Source organism: Chrysochloris asiatica, unplaced genomic scaffold (genome assembly GCF_000296735.1).
Source record: "Chrysochloris asiatica unplaced genomic scaffold, ChrAsi1.0 scaffold00097, whole genome shotgun sequence".
Classification (NCBI taxonomy): Eukaryota; Metazoa; Chordata; class Mammalia; order Afrosoricida; family Chrysochloridae; genus Chrysochloris; species Chrysochloris asiatica.
Genome location: NW_006408615.1, coordinates 9,372,030 through 9,391,180, shown reverse-complemented (window position 1 = coordinate 9,391,180; position 19,151 = coordinate 9,372,030). Strand labels below are relative to the sequence as shown.

Here is a 19,151-nt window from a genome sequence, read left to right as displayed (position 1 = left end):
CTGGAAGAGATCAATATTTGTGCCCATTCCAAAGAGAGGTGACCCAACAGAATGTGGAAATCATCGGACAATCTCTTTGATATCTCAAGCTAGTAAAGTTTTGCTAAAGGTAATAATAACATATACAAATGTGATATATTTGACAATGACCGAACAATCAAGGTAGGTGGAAGCAAAGCTGTATGGGAGTAAATAAATGACACCAAATAATAACTTGAATCCACAAGAGCCAATGAAGGTAACACCATCTTGTTCTTGTAAGTATCTCTGGCAGCGGAGAGAGGCCTGGCAGAGCAGATTAGCATAGACAACTAAAAAGGTATGATCTCTTCTTTTCCCCCACACTCCCCTGGTGACCAGAAGTATGGCCACCTCCTCACATCATCCATTCCCAGCACAGACTATGCTCTCTAGGAATTCAGAGCCATGTGACTGGGTGCCAGGCAAGCATGAGGTGGGGTCGACTGCACCAATCTGATGTGCCACTTTAGTGCCTGAAGTCAGGTAGGCTCAGCTTCAGACCTACAAAACTCACAGAACTACCAGATTAACATTTAGCCAGTCACCCTGGCCCCAGCTTCCCTGTGATCCTAACAGACAATGAAACCAACTACATCAAGGGCTCCCGGGAACTACTTCTGGATCGAGTGCCTTGAACACAGATAACACTGAGGCCAATAGGAACTCCATTTGGGCCAGGAATTCTGCTGTCATATTCCTTCCACAGCCCTACCTGAGCTCCTTGAATTTTGTGAGGCCTTCTGAGATCTTTCTTTTCCAGGTTCAACAACTGTAGTGTTTGGTTTTACAAATATGACAATTCCACAATGCATAAGAAACAACAAACAATGTGAGCTCACATGAAGAAACAAGAGAGAATGGTTCAAACAAATGACCAAGATGCAGAGCCAAAAAACAATTCTGAGGAAGAAAAGGTAATGGAACTAACTGAAAAAGAAATGAAAAGAATGATAATTAGGTACCTTCAAAGAATTAACAGAAAGATCGAGGAAAGCAAGGAGAACACAGAAAAAAAACTTTAGGAGACTTCAAAAAATATTACAACAACAGACAAAATAAATGCAAATTCTGAAACAATACAAAACCTACAATTAAAAATACAGAAGACTAATACTAAGTTCTCAGAAAAGGACAATACACTGAAACAGCAAAGGCATAGCTATGAAGCAATGGAAGCCAGAATTACTGAGCTTGGAAATAAATGTTTTCATACTAGTACGCTAGAATAACAATCAGAAAAAAAAAGTGAAAATCCAAAGAAAGCCTAAGAGTTATGCGGAACCCCATGAAGAGGAACTGCTTATGTGTGATCAGAATTCTAGAACAGAGATAAGCACAGAGAAAACTGTCAAAGAGTTGTTGGAAGAAAACTTCTCTAGCATCATGAAAGATGAGCAGATAAACACAGAGAAGGTGAACGAAGCCCAACCATTAGATTCCAAAAGAAAATCACCAAGACATATCATAATCAAATTTTCCAAAATTAAAGACACGAAAAGAATTCTGAGAGGAGTTCAGAAAAAAACGAAAAGTTACCTACAAGAATTTCTCAGTAGAAACCAAGCCGGCAAAAGAAGACTATGGAATGCCACATACAAACACTGAATGACCAAGACCGCCATATACCAAGCCCACCCCTAAATACCACAACAAGATTAGGACGTTAACAGATAAACAAAAATGAACAGACCAACTCTACAAAATATGTTAAAGAGTCAAGTAAATTTCGAGATAAAACTGTTTCGCAGGAAAAAAGAATAAATCACAGGGTAACTATAAAGAAAAATAATACATTTGCACATCAAAATTTGAAAAGAAAACCCACAAACAAAATGAACTCAGTATAGAAAATTATGTGGAACAAAGAATCCAGCAGTGCCACGAACAAACACACAGAAAAATGACAACAATCAAGTCACTGTTGTTGTTGTTGTTGTTGTTAGGTGCCATCGTGTCGGTACCAACTCACAGCGACCCTATAAACTCAGAATGAAACACTGCCCACCCTCACAATAGTTGCAATGCCTGAATCCACTGCTGCTGCCACTGTGCCAATCCATCTCGTTAGGGGTCTTCCTCTTTTTCTCTGACCCTCCACTTTACCAAACATGATATCCTTCTCCAGGGACTGGTCCCTCCTGATAATGTGTCCAAAGTATTAGCAATGAAGTCTGGCCACTGGCATCCAAAGAGCCTTCTGGCTGTACTTCATTCAACACAGACCTGTTCTTTGGGCAGTCCACTGTACTGTCAACATTCTCCTCGAACACCAAAACTCAAACGCATCAACTCTTCTACGGTCTTCCTTATTCACTGTCCAACTTTCACATCCATATGAGGTTAGTGAAAATATCATGGCTTGGGTCAGTCGTACCTTGGTCCTCAAACTGACATCTTTGCTTTGAATACTTTTAAGAGGTCTTGTACAGCAGGTTTGCCTAATGCAATGATCTCATTTGACTTCCTGACTGCTGCTTCCATAAGTGTTGATGGTTGAGCCAAGCAAAATGAAGTCTTGGACACCTTCAATCTTTTCTCCATTTATATGGATGCGCTTTCTTGTTACAGTGGTGAGAACTTTTGTTTTCTTTATACCCTATAACAAAGGCTGTGGTCTTTGATCTTCATCAATAAGTATTCTAAGTCCTCTTCACTTTCAGCATATAAGATTGTATCATCTGCATATCACAGGTTGTTAATGAGTCTTCCTCCAATCCTGATGCCACATCTTTCTTCATGTAATTCAATTTCTTGCATTATTTGCTCAGCATACAGACTAAGTGTGGTGAAAGAATACAACCCTGGTGCACAGCTTTCCTAATTTTAAACCATTCAGTGTTCCCTTTTGCTGGTCAAACAACTGTCTCTTGGTCTATGTACAGGTTCCTCATGAGCACAATTAAGTGTTCCGGAATACTCATTCTGTGCAATGTTGTCCATAGCTTGCCATGACCCACACAAGCAAAAACCTCTGCATAGTTAGTAAAGCACAGGTAAACATCTTTCAAGTATTCTCTGCATTCAACAAAGATCCCTCATGCCACATCCTCTATGGTTGCAGCTGTTTTCGTATTATCTTCAGTAAAATTGTACTTGCATGCAGAAATTATGCATTCCATTGGGTCACCTCTCTTTGGAATGGGCATAAATATAAAATCTCCTCCACTCAGTTGGCTAGGCAGTTGTCTTCCAGATTTCTTGGCATACATGAGTGTTTCCAGTGCCACATCAGTTTGTTGAGAGTTCTATTTGTATTCCATCAATTCCCAGTGCCTTGTTTTTCTGCCAATGTCTTCAATGCCCCTTGTACTTATTCCTTCAATATCATTGCCTCTTTATCATGTTACCTCGTGAAATGGTTGAACATCGACCATTTCTTTTTGCTACAGTGACTCTGTGTATTCCTTCCATTCTTTTGATTACTTCTGCATCACTCAATATTTTGTCCACAGAATTCTTCAATATTGAAAGTTGAAGCTTGAATTTTTACTGCAGTTCTTTGAGCTTGAGAAATGCTAAGTGATTTCTTCCTTTTTGGTTTTCTAATTGCAGGTATTGCACATTTTGTTATAATATTTAACTTTGTCTTCTCGAGCTGACCTTTGACATTTTACCTCTTCATTTCTTCCATTTGCTTTTAGTATCTCTACACTGGAGAACAAGTTTCAGGATCTCAGATTCTGAGATTCATCTTGGTCTTTTCCTTCTTTCTTGTATTCTTAATGACCTTCTGCTTTTTTCCTGTATGATGTTCTTGATGTCATTCCACAACTCTTCTGGTCTTTGTCGTGTCTAAGGCATCAACTCTGTTCTTCAGATGATCTCTAAATTTAGGTGGGATGTGTTCAGGTCATATTTTGGTTCTCATGAACTTATTTCCTTCAGCTACAAGCCTGAACTTGCGTATGAGTAACTGATAAGTCTATTCCACTGTCAGCCTCTGGACTTGTTTTGGTTGATATGAGCTTTTCTACCATTTCTTTCCACAGATGTAGTCAATTTGATTTCTTTAATCCATCTGGTGAGGTCCATGTGTATGTTTTTTCAAAAAGGTATTTGCAATGAACAAGTCATTGGTCTTGCAAAATTCTATCAAGTGATCTCCAGCATCATTTTTGTCACCAAGGTTATATTTTCCAACTACTGCTCCTTCCTTTTTGTTTCCAACCTTTGCAATCCAACTGCCAATAATTATCAATACATTTTGACTGCATGTTTGATCAATTTCAGACTGAAGAAGTTGGCAGAATTTTTCAATTTCATCACTGGCTTTAGTAGCTGGTGCATAAATCTGAGTTATTGTGATATTAATGGATCTTCCTTGTGGGCATATGGGTATTACTACCCTATCACAGACAGAATTGTACTTCAAGATAGATCTTGAAATGCTCTTTTAGAACATGAATGTGATACCATTCCTCTTCAATCTGTCCTTCCTGGCATAGCAAAACATGTGACTGACAGATTCAAAATGGCCATTTCAGCTTACTAATACCTAGGATATCAATGTTTATGAGCATAATTTCATTGTTGACAATTCCCAATTTTTCTAGATTTGTACTTAGTACATTCCATGTTTCAATTAGTAATGAATGTTTACAGCTGTTTCTCTACATTTTGAGTTGTGCCCCATCAACAAATGAAAGTCCCAAGGGCTTTACTCCCTTCGCCATTCGTGTCATTTCAATTAACTCTACTTTGAGGAGGCAACTCTTCCCCAGTTGTATTTTGAATGCATTCTAAGTGAGTGGCTCATCTCCCTGCACAATGTCTGACAATACTCTGGTGTTTTTCATCACATTTTAATATTCAAAATTCTGGTGCCAACACAGTGTTTCAATGGTATTCATAAGGTTTTCAGTGACTAAATATTCAGAAGTAGTCCACCTGTCCTTCTTTCTAGTCTATCTTCATCTGTCCACTGTGGGTGACCCTGTTGGTATTTAAACACCTGTGGCATAGTTTCCAGAATCACAGCAACACACAAGCCACTACAGTGACAGATAATTACACTGAATGTAAGTGGATTAAATGTTCTAGTCAAGAGACATAAAAAGCAGAATGGATAAGAAAAAGGTTTTTTCAATATGCTGTCTGCAAGTGACATATCAAAATGATGGGGATAGCCTAGATGCCCATCAATAGAAAAACGGTTAAAACAAACTTTGGTATATACACACAATGGAATACTAAAAAACACTAAAGATGAAGGAAGAGATGGGGACATGAATAGAGGGAGCAGCTAAGGACTCTAGATTCATGGGAAGAGAGGGACTGAGAGCTAGCATCCAGGAGGCAGACTTGCAGAATGTGCCTTTTGGTGGTGTTAATTATTATATATGCCTGTTTTGTTTTTGTTTATTTAAAAAAAAAGAGCTAAAAAAAGAGAGAAATAGTGTTAACTGATGGCACATGGAGGGGATCACTAATGAAACAAGATGTATGATTTGTTGAATGTAACACTGATGATCTGCCCTGTAAACTTTCACTCAATTCACAACAAAAACTTTTTAAAAAACACTAAAAAATAATGATGAATCTGTGAAACACTTCACAACATAGCTGAACCTGGAGGACATTATGCTAAATGAAATGAGTCAATCACAAAGAAACAATCTATCATGGTTGTGGGGGTGGGGGGGGAGGGAAGTAGTATTTATAGGCTAGATGGTAGATAGTTGTTAACATGGGAGACAGGGCAGGCAATACATAACAAGAGGGAGGTTATCAGAGGACAGATAAAGGTAGTGGGAGACACAGGGAGGAATCCCAACTGTTAAAGTGAGTAGAGGTAAATGCAGTTAACTTTTGGAACATGGAGGGGATTGCAATGATGTAATAAAGCAAAGTATGTGATTTACTGAATGTGAAACTGATGATGCTTCACTCAATTCACAATAAAAAGGTTTACAAAAATGGTGACATAAATTCAACTACATCAATAACATTATCAAAACATGAGTGGATTAAATAATCTTATTAAAAGACAGTCAGACTGGATTAAATGATGTACTTTAGATTCAAAGACAAGCCCCTTTGAGGAACCTGCAATTTGGCTGTAAGTAGGTAGTGTTATAGGATAAGCAATGGACTTCTCACCACAAGGTTGTCAGTTCACACCTATCAGCTGTTAACGTGGGAGAAAGATGAGGCTGTCCACTCCGTAAAGATAAGCAGCCTCAGAATCCCTGTACAGGACTGCTGAGCTGGGAATGACCTGACGACACCTAACAACAACAGTCCATCATCCAGAAGGGGAAATCCGTGGATCCAGACAAGACTTTGCAAGACAGCCATACATGGGGAAATAGTGTTTCTCTTCTGGCTGGGACTGGGTGAACCTACAGTTCAGCACCATTAGGAGACTTTACCCTAGAGAGGTGACAGGACCTCCCAACCACCTATGAGGAGGGCCTGCTCCTCGCAGAGCTACTATCTGTCAGTGAGCAATGAGAAGAATGCATTTTGCAACTTACCATCCAGACATCGGTTGTTGTACTTCTTATATGCAGTGATGGCATCGTCTTTCTTTACAAAGACCACCTCTGCTACCCCAGGATGGACCAGCCGAGCCCGCTTGAGGGCTCCACACACACAGAAGAGCTCCTGCAAACAACAGAAGACGATTTCCAGCAGCCTCCCCTCCACACGTTGGTGGTTACCCATCGTGTTGGACAAGCTCTGCTTCACATAGTGTTCTTGGGATGCTCACAGGCACAACAGTACCAGACAAGGAGACACGTTGAGCAGCAGAGAGAAATGAGCCTGGACTCATCAGCCTTGGAGGACCTGTGACTTCCAACAAGTGAGTCACCGACTCACCCTGCCTCAATGTCCCCTTCCCTCACTAGGGATTTCTAGTGTCTTTCTCCCAGAGAGCTCGATCATAAGAATGAAAGCACACCTCAGAGAAAAATAGTGGAATTTGTTAGAAATACAAATTCTGGAGCTTTACCCAGGATGACCAACTGTCCCAGTGTGCATGAATTAAAGGGTTTCCTGGGACGTGGGGTTTTCAGTGCTAAATCTGGGACAGCTGCTCATCCCAAGTCAGGTAGGCCTGGGTATGATCCCTGGGCCTCTGCCTTCTCTCAAGTGTGTGACCTCCGGCAAGTTATTTAAGCTGAGGTCAAGTCTTGAGAAAAGAAAAAGAAAAGGACCGGCATAGCCATCCTCCTAGGGTTGCTGTAAACCTCAACTGAGATCATTATGAGATCCTGCTTATACACAGGAGTCATCCTCATACCATTGACTCCTATCCCTTCCCCTCAATTTCACAGAGACTGAAGCCAGAACAGGAATACAATCTGGACAGGACAAAGACTGAGCAGCATTTCTTCTTCTGCAAGTTACTCATCACAGGTTGTGGGGAGAACCAGAGCGGGCTCAGGATAAGGCCTTTAATGGACTTGCTTTCAACAATAAAGGGAAAATGTTAAAACACCAAAACCAAACTATAGATCTCAAAACTAGGTGAGATGCTAAGTGTATTGCTATTGTTCAAATATCACACATGAGGGGGCTTCAAACATTTTGTGGAAAAATGGAGTTTTAAAAAAGATAATGGAACTTTCCACTAACTTTTTCAAGTATTTGTATGGAGTCCTGGTGTGGCACTGTGGGTTAATGGGATGGACAGCACGGACGATTTGAACGACCAGGTGAGCAGTTCAAGCTCACCAGCCACTTCTCAGAAACCCTATACAGGATCACTATGAGTCAGAACTGACTCAATGGCGTTTAACAATAATGGTATGTGTATAGAAATGAAGTGGGGTTGATTAGAATTGGTCACTCTCGCTGAGTGGTTGGTGATCGTTACAGATGATTTGCTTTTCACTTTTGTGTATTTTCAAAACTTCTACACAGAAAGGGTATGGAAAGGGGCTGACACAGACTAAATGTTCAGTCAATGGTAGAGACTATTCCCCTTCCATAAACAGGAAGGTCTGTGTGGACTCTTAGCAAACCTGGGAATTGGCTGAGGGAGAGACTGGAATCTCCAGTTGCATTCATTTATGATCAGATGGCTTAGAGTTAAAATGTTGCCAGGATTTCTAAACTCATGGCATTTGGGTGGCTGAGTGGAAGGAAGGTTGACAAGAAGTCTTGGCTATATTTGGCCCTTTACCAGGCACCTGAATTCGCTTTCAGCCCTGACGGGCAGAGCAGGAGAGTGATGCAGTCATCTCTCATCTTTTACATTTCCTCATGTAAAACCTCCAAAGGAAGCAGAGGATTCTGAAGGCTCGTAGGAAAATCCCAGCCACTGAATGTTGCAGAGTAAGAACAAAGGAGCCCACTTAGGACCTGTTCAAGCACAGGCATTCCCTGACCTTAAGGGTCAAGCCAGGTACCTGGCCTAGGCAGCAGAGCACTGAACGCTACCCTTTGAAAAACCTGCTAGAAGGTTGTTGGCCCTTGGCTGGAGTCTAGGAAACTAAGATTCTGGGAGGCTTCACAGAATTCACAGCATCAACAGAATGGCTCACTGAGCCTCAACTGTGCGAACAATATGGCTTATGCCAAACACCAGCTTTCCTTATGGAAGTTTGGTGGTGGTGGTGGTGGTCATGTACTGTGGAGTCAGTTCCAACTCATAGCAACTTTGTATGGGGTTTCCAAGGCAGTAAATCTTTACGGGAGCAGAAGACTCATCATTCTCCCATGGAACCGCTGGTAGTTTCAAACTGCTAACTGTGAGATTAGCAGCCTGATTCATAACCACTACGCTACCAGACGGGTTGACTGATGGTTGGTCATGTGCGACTGGAGTCAGTTCTAACTCACAGTGACCCTACATAGAGTTTCTGAAGCTGTAAATATTTACAGGAGCACAAAGCTTCATTTTTCTTATGAACAGCTGGTAGTTGCGAACTGTTGACCTTGAGGTTAGCAGCCCAATTTGTAACCACTATGCTACCACAGCTCCTTACTAGATAGGTAGAGGATGTTATCTGATTAGCCTCCAACAAAACCTCTGGGCACTGAGTCTCTAGTTGCAACACTGGCAGACAATACTCCACACATACTGTTGCAACACAGTGCCAGGGGAACTAACGGTGACTCCACTGGGGGGAGGGGGGCTGGAAGCTTGCATCCAGTTTCCCCTGGACTTTGCCCCATGTGCCTTCTTCCTTTGCTGATTCTGTTGCTTCCTCTATTGCTGTAATAAATCTTAGCCAGGATTGTGACTATACGCCACGGCCTGTGAGCCCCCCTAGCAGATCAAACGTGGAGGTGGTGTTCAGGACCCAACACAGAAGATGTGAGATTTAAAGTTCTGTCAGGCCGTAATACTCACAACAATGTCCTCTTCAGTGACTCGAGAGTGTAGGTTATTCACAGTCATCTTGGTACCTTCCAGGGGGCTGAGGACAGGCTGCCATACAAAAAAGGCATTGTGAGTGGTCAGAAAACAGGCATGCTCACAGAAACAAAACTCACTCCAGGTGAGTGATCAGAAGCCCAGAGGAAAGTATCAGGGAGGGTGCGTGACAATCGGGCCTCTCTGATCTCGGTCCCAGGACACCTCCACTAAGGGAACGGAACTTCTCATTTGGCCCTGGCTCCTTGAAGCTTTCCCATTTACCAGGTGGTATCTGATGCTCTTTCCTCAGTGCTCCCCAAAGCTTTTCTTCTAGGCAGACCTCTACTGTAGCATTAGATACAGTGATCGGTAGGCAGCTTGTCTTCTCCACTAGCCTGTAAGCTCTTTGAGGGCAGGGAACTAGAGGCCTTGGTTTACTCATGTGTAAAACAAAGGTGGCGACACCTACCTCACAGGAGCATTGGGAAAACCAGAGAGGTTACACTTAGAGCCCAGCATACAGCCCACGCAGCACAGGCTGACTCTCAGCTAGTGTGGTCACTTCCTGTCTTTTGCTATTCACTCACCTCAGCAGGCGGCAGTTCTTTGGGGACTTCCTCCTTGTTCACCAGTGTCCGGGACATGCTGGTCAAGGCTTTTGTTCGAACAGAGGAAGGGAGAGCAGGAGCTGTGTAAGCATCGTTCTGGACTACTTTGGTGAGAGGGAGGGCCTTGGACAAGGACAGCTTGGAACTGCTGAGCCCAGACTAAACAAAAAGGCAGAAAGGACTGTGAGAAGCCAGAGACTTGAACTCTTCTGAAGAAGCCCCAGAAGGCTGACAACCCACCTTCAACGCCTCAATTCTACTAACAGTCTGGAGCCAAAAAGGCTGCAGTTGCCAGCAGCATCCCGTGGGGAAACGGAGAGTGAGGGGGAAACAGCTCGCAAGCAGCTCTCCACTCTTGGAAAGCAACTTCCCACAGTCGTGACCTGGAAAGCCACCCAGAAACCACAGACGCATCCATGCCACTTGTTGTTGTTGTACCATCAAGTCAGTTCCGATACACAGTGACCATGTATAGGGATTCCGAGAAGCAACTGGTGGGTGTGAACTGTTGACCTAGTGGTTAGCAGTCCAGTGCTTATCCTATAGCACCACACCAAGATTCCATCTCCTAGCATTTGTATTTTATGAAAACCCTACAATTTAGGGCTAGTTGGAAGGCCAGAGCTTGGGGTCAAATTGATTCTCTGATATACTTCTATCACAATGCTGGGGAAACCACCAGGTCTGGGCGGGATGAACACAGGACCCCATTTCTGAAAGGGTGCTGAGCCCCCAGACATAAAGCAGCAGCAAGCACAGACCACTAGGGTGTGTGCTCTACAGAGATCACCTGGCTCACAGCAGGGCCATTCCAGCACAGCCAGCACTTGTAGACCATCAGGTATAGCCCCCTCCCCACTTTGGGATGAAGTCCTTTGGGAAGATAATTGAAGTAAGTGTCTGAGGAAAAAGACGAATGAAGCACAAGTAGCAGGTGGCCATGCCAGTTGAGGGCAGTGCTTAGCAGGTGTTGACCCAGGGAGCAGACAGTGAGGTTGATGAGGGTACGGGTCAGGGAACACCCTCCCCACACCAGGTTCAACACTCCCAAGCTGCTTTCTGAGTCTCTGGAGCTTATGGTATAGTGCTTAAAACACATGTGCTTAAGAGTCAGACAACTGAAGCTCAAATCCTGGATCCACCATTTGCAAACTGGGTGACAGAAGGTCAATGATTTCACCTCTGTGCCTGACTCATTATCTGAACATGGGAACGATGACAGTCCCCATCTCACAGCTTGGGGAGTGTGTGTGCACATGGGGTTTTACATGAATTCATACTAATAAAAGTGCTGTAGAACATTAAATTCTCAATTAACGTTAGTCACTAATTAAGTGCGGTTAATAGTTTCCTCAGTAGCCAGCCCAAGCAGTCTAATGACTGGACAGGCCTAGCCTTTTGTAAAGAAGCACACAGGCATCATTCAGCTTCGTACATGACTGTGAGAGCGTCATCCGTAACCAGAAGATTGGACACACTCTCAGTGCAGTGACCTAAGCGGAGTCTTGAGGCCTTTGGAGATGACATCTGGCAACCCTGCACTCCTGAATGGGGCTTTCCTTCCACTGTGGCCGGCCAGCACTCTGGTCCAACAAGCTTTCCCTACAGGCCGTGTCCACCAGAAGTCCACAGGCGAGGTCTGATCTATTTGTGATGATCCACAAACCAAGGGACTCTGGAATCTAAGAAGAGGTGTTGGCCATAGAGGACTGAGAGCCTGCCGGCTGTCCTGCCACAAAGGAAGGCACTGGGATTCCCTCATGCAGGATTACTCACATTTCCAAGTGTCTCACACACAGCGGCTGAGACCTGCACCGCACTTCAGTAGTTTGAACCTTAAGGAGTCCCTGGCCACCCAAGCCTCAACCTTTACAAAACCAAACCAACGGGTGGGACTAGTTTCGATTCTGAAAATGTTATGACCCAACAAAGAAATGTTTCTGGATTCAAGGCCCTATGCTCCACACTCCCATCCACCTGATAACACACACAGCTGAGGACTGAAAAACAAAGCGCCGTGCCGGCTAAAAAGGCAAAGATTTCATTATGTACATTTTGCCAGAATAAAAACATCTAAATAAATAAAATGTCATACCATGTGTGGGATAAAGCTGCCTAAGGCTGTGAATTTCATCTGTTTACTAGGAACAGGAGCTGTAACATCATCATCTTCATCCAGGTCATACAAGTTCTGAGAATAAAACAACAGAAAGTAGCTTATGGCATCTTTGTCCAAAATTCTCTGCAACCTGTGCTCCGGGCAGGCCCTCAGGCGTCTGGAGAAGCACAGTAGCAGTGTGACTGCAGGTTTAGACAAGGGGTCAAAGAAGTGAGGGCAGGAGGAGGAACCTGGGGAGACGAGCCTCAGAAGCCAGGGTTCAAATCCTGCCAGGCTGCCAGGGCTGCAAAGCCCAGTAAAAGTTCTACAACTTTCAGTTCTATCAGAAATACTTTTATACAGTGAGTGGTACACGTATTAGAAGTCTCCAAAATATTTGATTGTATCCTTTGGCTTGGGAAGTCCAGCACAAGGAATCTAGACTATTAAAATAAACCCCAAATCTTGAAAGAGATTTATCGACAAAGATGTTCACAGCAGGATTTCAATTAGTGAGAACCATAAGGAAATTGTTTAAATAAACTGTGGAACATCAACTCAATGGATTATGCAGTTATTAGAAATGATGAAAGTGAATGACACCTCAGAGAAATGCTTGAGCTATAAAGTGAAAAGAGCAGCATAAAGCTGGACAGAGACAGGAAGGAAATGTGGCAACATTTCTATCATGGGGAGAGAACAGGAGGGACTTTTTCCCTCAAGTTAGCAAATTTTCTGTATTAAGTACATGCTATTAGAAAAATTAAGACTTTCAATTTGCCTTTCTGCACCATATTGTCCTTCCTTTCCTTTCATCATTAAAAGCCTTCTTCTGAAAACTCATCAGTTGCAAAAGATCAAATGTATACCACCCCCCACCCCAACCGCTAACACTTCATTGGAACCCTTGGGATTAGAACACATGGTCACCCCCTACCTGTTTGGCCTGATGGTTATTGACAACGTTGATTCTCATTCCAGCAGGATGGGCATGAAGCGGTACCATGGCTTTCTGCTGTGGAACCTAGAAACACCCAGTAGTCATAATTCATCCCACAGAGTCACATGCTTTCTCTATGAGAACACTGAAAGATTGCTGGTTCCAATACAGCCCTCAGAAGTTCAACCTGATGATCTACTTCCAGAAGGTCATCCACTGCCTTGAAAACGCTGATCAAATGGAATCAACTTGATGGCAACAAATAACAATTAAGACTCAGACTCATTTATAAACCAGGAGTAAAAGTCCTGTGGTGATTTTGGTTATTAAGTGCCAAGTCATTTCTGACACACAATGACCCTTTCCAAGGATCAGCTAATGGGTTTGAGCTGCCAACCTTGAGGTTAGCAGTACAGTGCTTACCTTACTGTGCCACCCCAGGACACCAATCCTACAGTAGCAACAAGGAAGAATGAATCTATGGCAAGTGCCTGTCACACATCACATGCTCAACAAGTTTTCTGTCCTTTCCCTTCCACCTAGCTATCACATGGGAAAGTTACTAAATTTTTCTGGACCTCCATTTTCCTTTACATAAGCCCTCTTCAGATGATTACTGGGCTGTAACATACATGAAAGGCCTTTGCAGGCAGCAAAGTACTATATTGACACTTGAAGGAATTGGCATTTTTTGCCTAAACACTCCTGGGCTCCTGTTCTCTGCCTATAACTATCCTTTATCACTGACTGTCTAGGAATTTTATGACACGAGCCATACCCTACCTGGATGGTTTTGGTGAGCTTCAGAGCAGGGGCCACTGTTCCAATGGGTGGGCTCATGAAGGCAGCAGGAGAATTCCGTTTCAAGCTGATCTTCTCCCGAGCATCAGCTACCTGGCGTGGCTTCTGGGGCACCGTATTTTGCTGCTTTCGGGAGTTTAGCATTTCTCGGGCATCCTGTACCTTCCCTTTAATTCGAAACCGGGCATCTTTCTGCAAAAGCTTCTCCCGGGCATCCTTGACTCCCAACTTGAGCCGTGCATCTGAGAGGCCAATCTTCTGACGGGCATCAAATCTCTGCTGGAAAGTAGTTGTGCGTGTTGGCTGGCTGAGAAGGCTCTGCTGGATCCCAACCCGAGAGCGGACACCTCCAATTCCTGGTCTGACATTGAGCCTGAAAACAAAAATCAGGGTGTTAAATGGATCTGGATAGCCCCAGGAGTCCATGGAAGCAGAGCAGTGGTAACACGGGGGAAAGCAGACAACAGTTCCTACCTGAGTGTCAAGTTAGGCCAGGGAAGGGGAACCTTTAACTGTGTTATGGCTTTTAACTGTGCATCATTCACAAAACTAGAACTCTGGGGATTTCTATCACGAGCTCAGACTTAGCTCCCTAGAGCCAGTGTGCTGAGACATCGCTATGGATAACAGCCTCAAGCAATGCTAGTTAGATAAAGTAACCTGTCCCCAAAGTACACAGTCCCAGACATCTGAAAAGCAATTTTAGTTTCCAAAGCTCCTTCATACACATTCTCTCAAGCAGGTCTCTCTATGCCCATTTACTATTGGAGAAACAAGCCAAGAGAGGAGATCATTAACAAAGTGTGCCCAGCCAGCTTCTGTTAGCCTTGAGTCTCTAACTGGTCTGAAACAAAGAAGCCATCATGTGGATCTGGTTTAGAGTTAGAAGACCTACAGACTGAAGAGAGAAAGATCTGGTAGAAAAGAATAATAAAATCATTCTGAAACAACAACAAAATGGCCAAATCATAAACTAAGGCTAGAAATGAATTCAATCAAACTGCATTAACAAGAAACAGGCTCCATTCTCTCTGTTCAATCCTTCTGCTGCCCCTTCCATTGGTTTGAGAGTAAGCAGAAACTCTTCCAGGACAATCCCAGAGGCCCTTCCTAGAGTCTGCTGGCTTCTCCATTTGTCCCATCTGCTACAATAAACCCTGAGCCACCACTTCTGGCTTCTGGTGCAGGTCCCCTGCCTAGGGCACTCTATTCCTCCAGAAATGTGTCTTCTTTGTAAAGTCTCTTTTAGGACAACCTTCCTTTGTGCCTCTTACTCCATGCCCTGGGCTGGAGATGGGAGGGCAGAATTAGCTCATTCCATTTCCAAGGCCTAGTGACTAAGAAGTGTTGAGGGCTGAAAAGATTTAAGAAAACAGATGTCCAGATCCCATCCCAGATCCATGGAATCTGAAGCCACGAGGAAGGCCTAGACATCTGCATTTTTAATTCTACAGATGATTTTGGAGAAGTGTCAGCATTGAGAAATCTTTGACCTAGTGATAGAAAACGTAAATTCTGTGGAATAAACAAGCTCCTAAACCCTTTCCAATGAGCCCTGTTGGTGCCGTGGGTTAAGCACTGGGCTGCTAAATGCAAGGTCGGAGGTTTAAGGGCCGACACTCAAGTGAGAAAAAAGAGGACAGTCTCAGAAACCCTAAGGAGCACTTCTACTCTGTCCTACAGGGTCGCTATGAGGTGGAACTGACTCAATGGCAGTGGTTTTACTTTTTAGTTTGTGTCATACCCTTTCCCACATCACTGCCTGGGCCTCCAGTAGGCATTTCGCCTCCTGGGCAAGTCACAGGGATCCTCTGACTGCCTCGTTGTTCCTACAACAGGCTGCACAGGTGCCTGACTCTGCCTGGTAGATAAAGAAAGATCTGGACCTTCATCCTGTTCCCATCAAATGATGGGAAAACACCTGCTGCCTCCCACATGCTAAGCAGACTCAAGGCAAACAGTGCCAGGTTTCTCTTTGAAAAAAAATGTCTTTATGATTTAAATACTTTCCAGTAGGTTCAGTACAAGGACTGGGTGGAAAGGGTCATTTATGGAATCATCAAACAAGATTTGATATGCAGGGTATGTGGTATAAAGACTGACTGCTTGCCTATCCTGCTCTATTTTCTCATTTAAAGATACTCTGGGAAATGGAGGTGCTAGGGAAAGAAGGATCAAAGTGAATGGGGTGCTCCAGGAGCCCAGTGAACACAACCAGGGAGAGGAAGCGGCTGGTGTGTGGCACACAAGCATATTCACCTCCCCAAACTGGGTGGTCCTATGCTTCTTGGCTCACGATCCTCATGCAACTGCCTCTTCTCACTAGAAAAGTCATTGGCAGGAGCAGGGCTATGTCTATAGTGACCCCAGGAACTACACAGTGAGGGGCCCTGGTACTCAATAGAGGGAACACCACAAACTCTGTGACAAAACCCTGTCCTCAGGACCAATAGGCAGATGGGGGGAAGAGGGTGAGTCCACTGACTGTTTATTAATTTTTAATGCTTTCAACCCCCTTACCATCTACTGCTGATGCAACCCAAGAAAAGCAACCAGCTATCAATTCAGACCAAGAGCTGCTATCAAAGACTACTCAGAAAACAGGGCAAGGATTCTGCTTCACATCTAAGGTTCAGATCCAGATGAAAGCATTGTAGGTAGAAAGCACTTTAGATGAGCCTGCTTACTCATCATGGACTGGATCCCCAAAGTTCCCAGGTCTTGAACCAGGTAATCAAATCACCAAGAAGAGCCTCCAGCAGTTCCAAACAAGGGGCATAATGTGCTACACTCCAAAGGTGGTTTGAAACTCAAGGGTGGTGGTTCAAGCTCACCAGGCGCTCTTCGGCAACCCTATATAGGGTTGCTATTGGTTGGAATCGACTCGATGGCACTTAACAACAACAACAAGGAATACCAGTTCATACTATTACTATTCAGATTTACGCACCAACCTCTAAAGCCAATGATGATGAAATTGAGGAATTCTTCCAACTTCTTTGGACTCTTGGTATGGGCGCTGTGGAATCAGCACTGGACTGTGAACTACGAAGTCAGCAGTTCAAACCCACCAGCTGCTCCTCTGAAACCCTATGCAGGAGCTCTATAAGTCAGATGGGACTCTGGCACTTAAAGAACAACAACCGACTTCTTCAGTATGAATGAAAATGATCAAATATGGTATCAAGATGTATTGATAATTACTGGAAATTGGAATGCAAAGCTTGGAAACAGAGGAAGGATCAGTCATTGGAAAATATGGCCTTTTAATAGAAATTATATTGGAGAACTTATGATAGAATTTTGCAAGACTAATAACCCCATTGTTAATACCTTTTTAAACAACATAAAAGACAACTGTACACATGGATCTCACCAGATGGACTACACAGAAATCAAATGGACTACATCTGTGGAAAGAGACCATGGAAAAGTTCCATATTGTCAGCCAAAACAAGGCAAGGGGCAGACTATGGAACAGACCATCAATTGTTCATATTGTTCAGCAAGTTCAGGCTGAAGCTGAAGAAAATTAAAACAAGTCCATGAGAACAAAATATGATCTTGAACATGTCCTAACTGAATTTAGAAATCATCTGAAAAACAGATTTGATGCATTAGACACTAATGACCGAAGAACAGAAGAGTTGTGGAATGACATCAAGAACATATAGGAAGACCCAGGAGACATCAAGACAAGTGGTCGGGTCCCCTCAGTGCAAACCCCCTTCCAAAACTAAGACTCAATGGGAATACACGCTCTGATTGGTGACCACGCTTGTCACTGATAAGGGGAAGTGAGGGAAAAACAGCAATGAAGCGGCAAGCTAAGCCCTACAATGTTCAACAGACTTCTGTGAACCTGGGTGGAGACCTGGTTGGCCAGCAAACCCTGGGGACTCTTGGGCCCAGAGTCATTGATATAGCCACAGAGGACTAGAGTGGAGAGTGAAGCATTTAGCTGGTAAGAAGAGAGGGCCTATGCACAAGAACACCCATATGTACAGATAATACCCACTTGACCTGGCTTCAATGACTGGATGGATGATCAGAGCTCAACCAGAAGAAGATAGAAGAGGAAGGGAAAAAAAAAAAAAAAAAAAGAGTACTATGACACAATTTGATGAACTTGACCTACACCTATGGATGCAGTAGCTCCAAAGAGGAAACAAATCCTTACAGCAAGGATCATTCCTACCCACTCCACACACAGAGTAGACAGGGATGGGCAACTTGGATATTGGCTACCCAAAATGGGGGAGGAAGGGCTACAAAGGCAAGAAGTGACTGGCTTACAAGCTTTCAAGAGGGAACCTAGATCCAGAGGGCGTGGGGGAAGGTAGAATCTCCAGTGAGTAGTATCCAATCTGCCTAGGTGAAGTTGATGAAATGAAATGCAGATAGGTCTCTTGTGATACAATAGTGAAATATTGTTATCAGGACCGATGTGTGAGGGTTGGAAATGTAAAGGTAGATGTTTTATAACAAGGAGGGGAGTGATTAACTTTTCAGGCTAGGAGTGGAGGTCCCTAGGACCATCAATGGAGAAGAGCAGAGAGCGGGACCCTACCCAGAGAAGCAGTGATGCCTGAGATGGAGGCAGAGATAATGACATGAAGAGACTGCGCAGTTGGGGACTTTAGACACAGAGAGGAAGAGGGTTGTGTGCTGATGATTGGGGTGTATACCCTTTGGTTGGTTGATGATGCATGGAGGGGATTGTAACGATAGCAATATGGCGCTTCCTCAGAAGGTTGGAAACAGAAATACCTTGTTGTTGTTGTTGTCAGGTGCCATCGAGTCGGAACTGACTCATAGCGACCCCATGCACAGAACGAAACAATGTCCAATCCTGGGCAAACCTCACTACCGCTGCCAACTTGACGCTATCAATGATGCCACTTGGCTGATCCATCTCCTTGGGGGTCTTCCTCTTTTTCTCTGACCCTCCACCTTACACAGCATGACATCCTTCTCCAGCAACTGTTCCCTCCTGACAATATGTCTAAAGTATGAGAGACGAAGCTTAGCCATCCTAGCCTCCATGGAGCACTCTGGCTGCACTTCTTCCAAAACGGATCTATTGGTTCTTTTGGCAGTCCGTGGCACTTTCAGTATTCTCCAACACCACAACTCAAAGGCATCAATTCTTCTACGATCCTCCTTATTCACTGTCCAGCTTTCACATCCATATGAGGTTACTGAAAACACCATGGCTTAGGTCAGGCACACCTTAGTCCTTCAAGCTGACATCTCTGCTCTTCAACACTTTTAAAAGTTCCTGTGCAGCAGATTTGCCCAATGCAATACATCGTCTGATCTCTTGACTGCTGCTTCCATGAGTGTTGATAGTTGATCCAAGAAGAATGAAGT

General features: G+C 43.8%; 1 protein-coding gene across 1 annotated transcript in view; it reads right to left on the bottom strand.

The window, feature by feature from the left end:
• The window catches only part of POLDIP3 (polymerase (DNA-directed), delta interacting protein 3), a 31,249-nt gene extending 17,103 nt beyond the window's left edge, over positions 1-14,146 (bottom strand). Inside the window, exons 1-6 of the mRNA XM_006866852.1 lie at positions 13,761-14,146; positions 12,975-13,061; positions 12,035-12,130; positions 9,919-10,098; positions 9,326-9,403; positions 6,498-6,627 (exon numbers count right to left, since the gene is read on the bottom strand). Coding sequence (XP_006866914.1) covers positions 6,498-6,627; positions 9,326-9,403; positions 9,919-10,098; positions 12,035-12,130; positions 12,975-13,061; positions 13,761-13,922 — 733 coding nt within the window. The 5' untranslated portion in view covers positions 13,923-14,146. The remainder of the gene's footprint in view (positions 1-6,497; positions 6,628-9,325; positions 9,404-9,918; positions 10,099-12,034; positions 12,131-12,974; positions 13,062-13,760) is intronic.
• Positions 14,147-19,151: the final 5,005 nt, after the last annotated feature.